The sequence below is a fragment of the Lathyrus oleraceus genome, chromosome 1 (assembly GCF_024323335.1).
Source record: "Lathyrus oleraceus cultivar Zhongwan6 chromosome 1, CAAS_Psat_ZW6_1.0, whole genome shotgun sequence".
NCBI lineage: Eukaryota > Viridiplantae > Streptophyta > Magnoliopsida > Fabales > Fabaceae > Lathyrus > Lathyrus oleraceus.
The window spans coordinates 190,956,215-190,964,882 of NC_066579.1; the positions used below are offsets into that span (position 1 = coordinate 190,956,215).

Sequence of the window (8,668 nt, forward strand, 5' to 3'; positions counted from 1 at the left end):
CTTATCGTCTTGTTTTCCTTTGTGGCCAGATGCCACCAATGCTCATTGTCTTAACATTCTTTTTGGGCTCGTCGTAATTGACCCTTAAGAGTATCTAGATAATGATCAGCTTATTCTAGTCCCACTTTAATCTTTTTCCTTTTATGCTCCTCTTTGTTGAACTTTTCCACATGTGCTTGAAGCTATACATCCTTTCTCTCAAGCTCCGACTTCATGGTGTTTTTCTCATTGATGACTTGTTCGAGTTTTAACTTCAACTCTTCATTCTATATTTCCAACTTTTCCATGGTGGTCTTGAGTTCATCCACTTCTTCAATAGGGATATGGGTGAGCTTAGGTTTAGGAAGAGGTACAGGTGTCCGAGTGACGAATGGCATTTTGATCATCTCCACCCTTTCCTTTACCCAATGAAAATATGGTTCTTTTGTAATCCCATTAGCTCTCCCCAAATCAGCTCTCCCCTTTGGATTGACATTCTTCCAAGCCTCTCTGATTCGTTGGAACAAGCTAGGATTCTCAACCCCAAAGTCAAGCAACAAGAAATCTTTCAAAGACCTTGCCTCTGGAGGGCCTTCCATTGGGTACCCAAGTTGTCTTAGTGATAGAACCGGGTTATAATTCACACATCCTTGAATTCCAATTAGTGGTAGATTAGGGAAATCTCCACAGCTTAATATGATGTCCATGTTGATGTATTCTTTGGAATACCAAGAAAGATCTTCGGATCGGAGTGATCCCAATCTCTGAGGCCAACTAACATCTGTCTGTTCTATCCAAAGACCTGTCTTCGGGAGATGCTCAAGAAACCACTGATATAGTAAAGGAGCACAACAAGCAATCATCCCTTTCTTCTTGGTGTACATATGGCTTATGTAATAGTAAACATCAGCTAACAAGGTGGTTATTGGGTTTCCAGTAAGGAAAACGCAAATAGCAGCCATGTCTATGAAGCCATCCATATTTGGGAACAGGATGATGCCATAGATGGCCAGCACAATAGCAGAGTAACAAGCGTCCCAATTTTCTGCTTTTAGTAGGGTATGAGCTCTTTCCAAGAGAAAACTTAGCGAAAATCCTTTGGTATTCCCTTTGGTCTCTAGGTTAGCCTCTGCTTCCCTTTCGTCCATGTGAAGTGAGCTAACAATGATCTCGAGGGGCAAAGATTCATATATCCCTTCAAATAGTGGCTTGCTCTTCATAGGAATCCTAACAAGACGCTCAAATTCTTCCAACGTTGGTGCTAGCTGGAAATCTTGGAATGTGAAACATCTTAAGGGTAGGTCATAGAATTGAGCCAGAGTGACTAAAGCTGTATGGTCCACTCATTGGTTGAGGATGCTGAGCAGATTGCCATAATTCTTCCCAAAGTTGATTTTGTATACCGGGTGCATCTGAGAAACCAAGTCACGTAAGCTCCTTAGATCGGGATCTTTGAACTTGAAAGAGTAAATGTTTCTTTTGCTTGATTCCATGCTTCTTGAATTCCTGCAACTTATGACACTCTGATTCCTTGGAAATAAAATAATATGAATGTCATGTTAGGAATGATGTTATGCATGCCACAGGTAGGTCAACATACAGGCCATGAGAGCGGGTATCCTTGGTTACTAAACAACCCCTTTTGGGATGATGCTAAAGTTAAGAGGTTCCCAAACTCATCAATCACTATTTAGGAAGGTTATTGTCATGACGAAAGCTCATCCGCCAATAACATCCCCAAAAAGAGTCTCGTCTGGGTGAAGCCTTCGTATGGTCCCAAAGAGGAAGACTCCTAGTGGGTCCATACTACACAACTCTCGAGTCCAACGTTCTAATAAGGTTCTCAGAGTCATAGATCGAGGTTGGGAATACTATTGTAAGGTAGTAATATGCCCAAGGGATCTCATCTGATTGGGGCTTTCGTATTAACCCAATAAGTCTGAGACTTTTCAGGTAAATACTACATAACTGGTGGATATAGTGGGTTAAAAGGTCCCTAGATTCATTGATCCAACTTGAGAATACTATCGTCGTGATGAAAACTCGTCGGGCAATGATATCTCAAGAGAATCTCCCCTAGGCGGGGTCTTCGTATCTTCCCAACAAGGAAGACTCCTTGTGGGCGTCCACTATGCAACCACCAACTTAATCTTATGGTTTTTATCAGACTCGGGTGGAGAGCCTATCTCACAAAGTATCACCAACCAGAGAACCCCAATAATACATAGCCAATAAAACACCAGACAATAATTATGACAGAATAATAATAACAGAATAAATAACAAACAAATAAACAAGATTAACACACAATACATGAACTGAACTAAATTAGGCTTCACTCTCTTTTGCTTGGAGCTAGTCCCCAGCAGAGTCGCCATCTGTCGCATCTCGAAAAATATGATTCCTCGCGATGGTCGCAGAAAAAATCATGTTCCCCAGCAGAGTCGCCATCTGTCGCATCTCGAAAAATACGATTCCTCGCGATGGCCGCAGAAAAGATTATGTTCGAACAGAGTCGCCACCGAACTTTATTTATTCCAATGAAGGAATAGGAAAATATCGATAAAACCTTTAAGAAAATATACTAATGGTCGTCGCAACCATATTCGGGTTCGGGAGTTGATTACGTAAGGGGGAGGTATTAGCACCCCTCACGTCCGTTGTACTCAACGGGAACCTTTTAGTTCAATTTTGCGATTTGAGTGTTAACTTATGTTTGTTTGTTTTATTTGAGTAATTAGAGTATTGAAAAGAGATAGATGGGAACCTCAAAAGAGGGGAAAGAGAGGTTTTTTATTAGTGTGCTCGCGAAGATACAGCAATCTCCTGCCTACGTATCCTTATGGTGTAATAAGGAAATCAGAGCATTCGTAGTTCGGGGACCACGGTTGGTTGGTGTTTTTTATGAACAACTGCATAATTCGCGTTCCAAAGGCTAAACGCTAGCTTGTCTACTCTCGGCGGAGGCTTAAGCACTAGTTTGTTGTGCGCATCATAAAGGATTAACAGTGTTCTTTTTTGAAAGAAGGGTTTTGGTCACACAGGGGTGACAAGTTGGATTAATATGTTGGATGTTTTGATTGGTTGAGATGTTTTTGGTTGGATGATGATTATTCGGATAGCCGAGTAAGACAACTCGAATCCTAATAGTCGGGAAAGGAAATACAAGACTCTAGACCACTTTCTTTTTCATCCTTAATTATATGAAGGATTTGATAATAATTACGGTATTTTGAATAGACGACGAATACTTGGATAATCAAGTAAGACAACTCGTATCCAAGCATTTGAGAAGAGGAGTTGAAAACTCAAAACCATCTCCTTTTCCGTATAGTTTATTATGAAAATGATTTGATTAAGTTGTATGTTTGTGAAAAATGACAATTGTTTCACTGACCGAGTAAGAGAACTTATATTCAAACAATTGGGGAGAGAAGTTGAAAACTCAAAGTCATTTCCCTTTTCATTTAGCTTATTATGAAAATAATTTGGTTTAATCGGGGTTTAGAAGTTTGTAACGAAATGACGAGTGTTTAACTGACCGAGTAAGAAAACTCGTATTCAAACAATCGAAGGGAGGAGTTAAAGGCTTAAAACCATTCCCCATTTCATTTTTATTAATTGTAATTAAGTAGTTTAATTTGATTTTAATAAAGAATACTCGATGTTGGGTCGAGGTTTTAAATTTATGTTTATGAATGAAGTGGATTCTATTTAGTGAATCGCTCTTCTACTCGATTAAATAAAAATGGAATAGGTCTCATTGTAAGAAAGCCCAAGAGTAAGCTATGTGAGATTGATGGCGATGCTTTAAAAGTGATCGACTTACAAAGGTATTTAAAATAGGCTCGACTTTGAATCGAGAAGTTTAATTTGTTTTTTTTAATTGGTTTGAATTATTTTAAATCGGTGAAATTAAAACAACTTATCATGATCGTGGCATGCCATACATGTGAACTCAAGGCTTTGTACCAATAAACAAACCCAAAATAATATTGCACATAAACCTCATAAAATGAGCAATTATCTAAATAACTAAGTGATGTTAATAATAATAAAAACAATTATGAAATTAATTAATTAAATAATATCAATTTGTATGATTTACTTAGAAATTAATAGGAATTTAATTTGTGGTTAAGACTTTATTTTTAATTAAGCCAAGAACTAAATATGGGCTAAAAAAATAGTAAAAATGAGTGAATCCAAACAAACTGGGCCTTAGAGGAGCAGACCAAGCCCAAGTGGGCGCTGTTGGAAGTCACCTGGGGGGATGTTAACAACGAAATAAAAAAAATCACAACAAAAACGGCCAATGGGCCTAGAGAAACGCGGCCCACTTCCGTCCCAAAACAATGGGGAGTCCAAGAAAATGTCTGGTCAACCGTGTTGACCCAAGAGACCACTTTTGGTCCGTCAGATCTAGGGGTTGACTAAAGTCTTCGGATCAAACGGATGCCCTGGAGAGTCACACAGTAAGGCGCTGCTTTTCCGCACATGGGAGCAGGACGCGCTTCCCACTTCGACCGCTGACAAGTGTCCAAGGCTGGCGACACTTGTCACCACTGCCTACAACCACTTAAAAACAAAATAATGAGAGAAGAAGCCTCATTCCTACGAAACATTTCTCTCTCCTCAATCTAGAGCAACAAATGCTCTACAACTTTCGTTCTTCCTTCACTCACGACCTGCCGGAGAAGACGGTGGTGGCCGACCAACGGCGGCGGCGCCACCTTCTTCTCCGGCGAACCTCTACCCCAAAAACCTAAATTTCAAACACTAACCCCGCCTTAAATTTTCCGGTGACTACGAATCTGACTTCGGATTAAGCGAAAAAGTCCTCCTCCGACCGGATCGACGCCCTCGATAAGACGAGGACTCAACTCTTTGTCCAACTTTCACCACTACCAACCATTCTTGATTCCAAACAAACTCAACACAGAAATTGGTAACAAGAAAAGTTCAAAACCCAAACCCTACTCACAATTAAACCCCCCAACATTGTGATTTACAGAAATTAATAAGGGGTTTTTATTCCATTTACAACGATGAATGAAATCGTGTAAGAAATTCAAGCAAAATAGGGAAAATAAAAGCTACTTTGTTCGAGTTACGTCATCGGCGACGCGAGCTTCTCCGTCACGACTCAGATAAGCTTCTTCCTAACTTTTTACTCTTTTCGTCTTCCTCTCTCACTTTTCTATCTTTGAGCGCTATATATGGTTGTGTTGATGGAAAGGTTATTTGGATTTCTTGCATAAATTAATGTTGTTGTTTTTTACTCAGTGTTATCTCCGGGTACTAAATAGTGAGACTGTGTAGTTTATCTTCTTCATGATGAGCTAGTAACTCCTAGGATAATCTGTCAGGATATCTTTTGCTCATCCCAGATTTCGTGGGATTTTTATTTTCTAGATTCATTACTGTTGAACTTGTAGCAAAATACATTTCTGGGCATTCATTACGGTCCTCTATGCAAAGCTTTTACCTGATTAATTTATTAATTATTTTTCAGCTTTTAAGTGCTTATGGAGATAATGAGTTTTGACTTATGTTGTTATTCCTTCGCAGGTCTCAAAGGTGAAACAAATCCAATTGAGAAAGAGGTCTGATGCGCCAGCTCTATGAGGGAGCTATGAATTAGGGTGCTTTGGCCTAAAGGATACTTGGCAATGGTTTCTTTGAAAGTTCTGTTTTCAACAGCAGGATTTGCAACAACTTTGTTTATTCAATTTTATACATTAAGATGTAACATTGGATTTTTAGGACAATATGTATTAACTTTTGGACTGTCTGTAATATCCTAGATTAGAATTTCGTTTGTGTAATCAATTTTCAAACATTCAAGTCTTAGAGTAATATTTCATTTGAAAACTTGTTTGGGCCACCATAAATACCAGAATGAACATTCAAATTAGTTGCCCTTAGTATGTTTATTATTGGCTTAAATAATCATTAAAGGAACAACGTGAAACGCACACCATAAGCATTAAAAGCTCAACTCCAACCACGAAGCCAACAAAAGGTCATGGCGCATAGGTCTTGTAAAATATGAGAACCTTAAAACGTTGTCCATCACAATAGTCCCTTCCAATAATTAACCTTAGCTTAAACCAATCATCTACATGCTTCAAAATGCAACTTGAATTTAGACACTCATGAAGAATTAAAACTTGGGACAAATATTTGAGATGTGAAAATGGGCTTGCAAACTTGGTCTAATCAAGTGATCATTAAAAATAAAATGGCTTTTAGTACTTGCTAATAAGAAAGTGGACTTCGATTAGTATGTGTAAAAAAGATTTGAACCACACTTTGAACTTGCAATATTAATTATGGACATGTTGATAGGAGTGGGCTTTTTAAACCAAAAAGGTCTTATGGATAACCCAAAAGTGGGCCTTTTATAACCCACAAGTTCCAAAATGCGCACACCATCCCATGCTTTAGTAACAGCTATAAGAGACAAACGCAACAGATGTTTTCTTGAGTCATGAACAAGGAACTTAATAGTCGAAATGCCACTGAAAGATTTGTTGAAAGTTTGATGCCACTGAGGGTTTTCTTTAGAGTGATCATGTGAGTATTGAATGTGCCTTTAGGAATGATGGGGAGTTTGGAGTAGCTTAGGGCTGAGAAACCTTAAGATAGAGTTTATGCCTTATAACTTCTGATTGTGAATGCTAGTGAAAGATTTTCTTACCCGGACGAAATTGGGGTATGACAACGGGGCGTAAACCCTAGCTATTCAAACCGTTTGCCCTTATTCATAGACTTTAGTGTGATTCTCGTCAATCCATTGTCAAGTCTGTCTCTTCACAATTACAAGAAATAATGACAAAGACTCTCCTTCATCCACTTGAAAGTCAGGATGAGAATTACATGCCACGAGCCTTAAGTAGTAAAGAAGGAATGAGACAGGAGCTTTCCTACACTCATTCTGAGTATCCTTAGGTACGGGATGTTAGACCCGTTGCTTATGTATCCACCTTTACTCATAGAATTTAGTGTGCTTATTATCCAATAACTATTAAGTCTATTCCACTCTTTCATTCAATCATTCAATCATCTTTTTTTGCCTCCCCAATCATCTTATTTTCAGCCTTAGTGGTTTGAACTACGATCTGATTTCCTTATTGCACTATAAGGATACGTAGGCATGAGAATTCAGAACCTTCGCGAGCTACCTAATTTATTTCTTCCCTATTTATAAATCAATCTTTCTTCATTCATCAATTAAGACCATCTTTTTGAGATCAACTATACTTCTCCTCGGAATCCTTATACATTCTTTTAGGACGATATAGCGGCAGTCCGCCTCATCAATTGAGAGTTTTTTGGGTCATACCCCCAAACATTTAATTCAGTCTTTTTGGGTTTAAACACCACCTTGCTCTTCGATTCAGAGTCTATCTCTTCCATGGATCCAAGATACTATTCTCCTTTGATCTCGTACTATTTGTTCCCCATCCAGTGATATGTTATTCCTCGTACACAACAATACTTTCTCTTAGACCCCGCCTATACACTTTTAGGACGATATAGCGGCACTCTATCTTATGAATCAAGAGTAGTTTGTCTTGCATCTAAACACTTAATTGAGTCTTTGTTTTTGGCTTTACCCTATAGCGGCAGCCTTGCTAGCCCATGTACTGGTAAATGCATGTTTACTCTTTAATTCCAAGTTCTATCCACTTGTGGGTTCCCTTGATACCATTCTGTTGGTACAAGTTATACTTCTCATCACTCTTCTCTCTCTTTGTTTTCGTGGTTCCACGAACTATGATTGCTCTGACTTTCTCATTGCACAATGAGAATACGTAGGCACAAGGATGTGAATCCTTGGTGAGCATAGTCCTAATTATTCATTCTTCTGCCTTAGGGAATCATTCATATCTTTCATGATCCATTATCTACTTTCGGTCATAAATCGTTCACCCAGTGACATACTACTTCTTTGACATCAAAATACCGTTTTCTTTAGATATCCATATATACCCTTTTAGGACGATATGTGGCAGTCCACATTTGTCCCTAGAGTTGTTTGGATTATACCCAGACATTTAATTTCTTTTTTTTGGCTAAATATCAGATAGTGGCATCCATGCTAGTCCACGTATTATTTAACCTTGTTTCCCTCTATGGTATAAATCTCATTTCTCCTATGGATTCCAATACACCTTTACCTTTCGGTTTCAAACTACACTTCTTCAGTCACTTGTTACCAATTATTCACTTCTGTGACTTTGGTCACTTCATTCCATTCATCTCCCTGACACATTCATATTCTAACTTCACTCACTTCATGTGATATACCGGTTTTCTTTGATCCAAATACACTACCTCTTTGTGCTCCATCTTGCGTCACCTTGTGAACCAAGAGACTCTACTAGGGAGTTTGCTTGTAGTTAGGGGTCTCTTCTTGAGCATCTCCAACTTTAGTTGGCGACTCTGTTGGGGATGCTTCGTTGCTTGGAGTACTTCCTAGTCGCTAAAAGGAGTTGAGCCTAGTTTTGGTTTTTCCTCGCTAGTTTTAGGTGTTTATCTTTATACCTTACTCTCTTTACATTATTCGCAATTTATCTTATTATTATATTCTCACATTCTGGATATATGTATATGTTGTTTTTGGGTTGGGTTGATGACACATGAGAGAGAAGCTCTATACCCGAGCTTGAGTACAAACACA

General features: G+C 38.6%; 1 protein-coding gene across 1 annotated transcript; it reads right to left on the reverse strand.

Annotated features, from left to right (window-relative positions):
* Window positions 1–266: 266 nt before the first annotated feature.
* Window positions 267–1,199, reverse strand: LOC127098835 (uncharacterized). Its single transcript, XM_051037366.1, has one exon. The coding sequence runs from the start codon at window positions 1,197–1,199 to the stop codon at window positions 267–269; it is 933 nt and encodes a 310-aa protein (XP_050893323.1).
* Window positions 1,200–8,668: the final 7,469 nt, after the last annotated feature.

Coding starts and splice junctions, on each gene's coding strand:
- LOC127098835 (XM_051037366.1), bottom strand. CDS start 1,199: ATGAAGAGCAAGCCACTATTTGAAGGGATATATGAATCTTTGCCCCTC.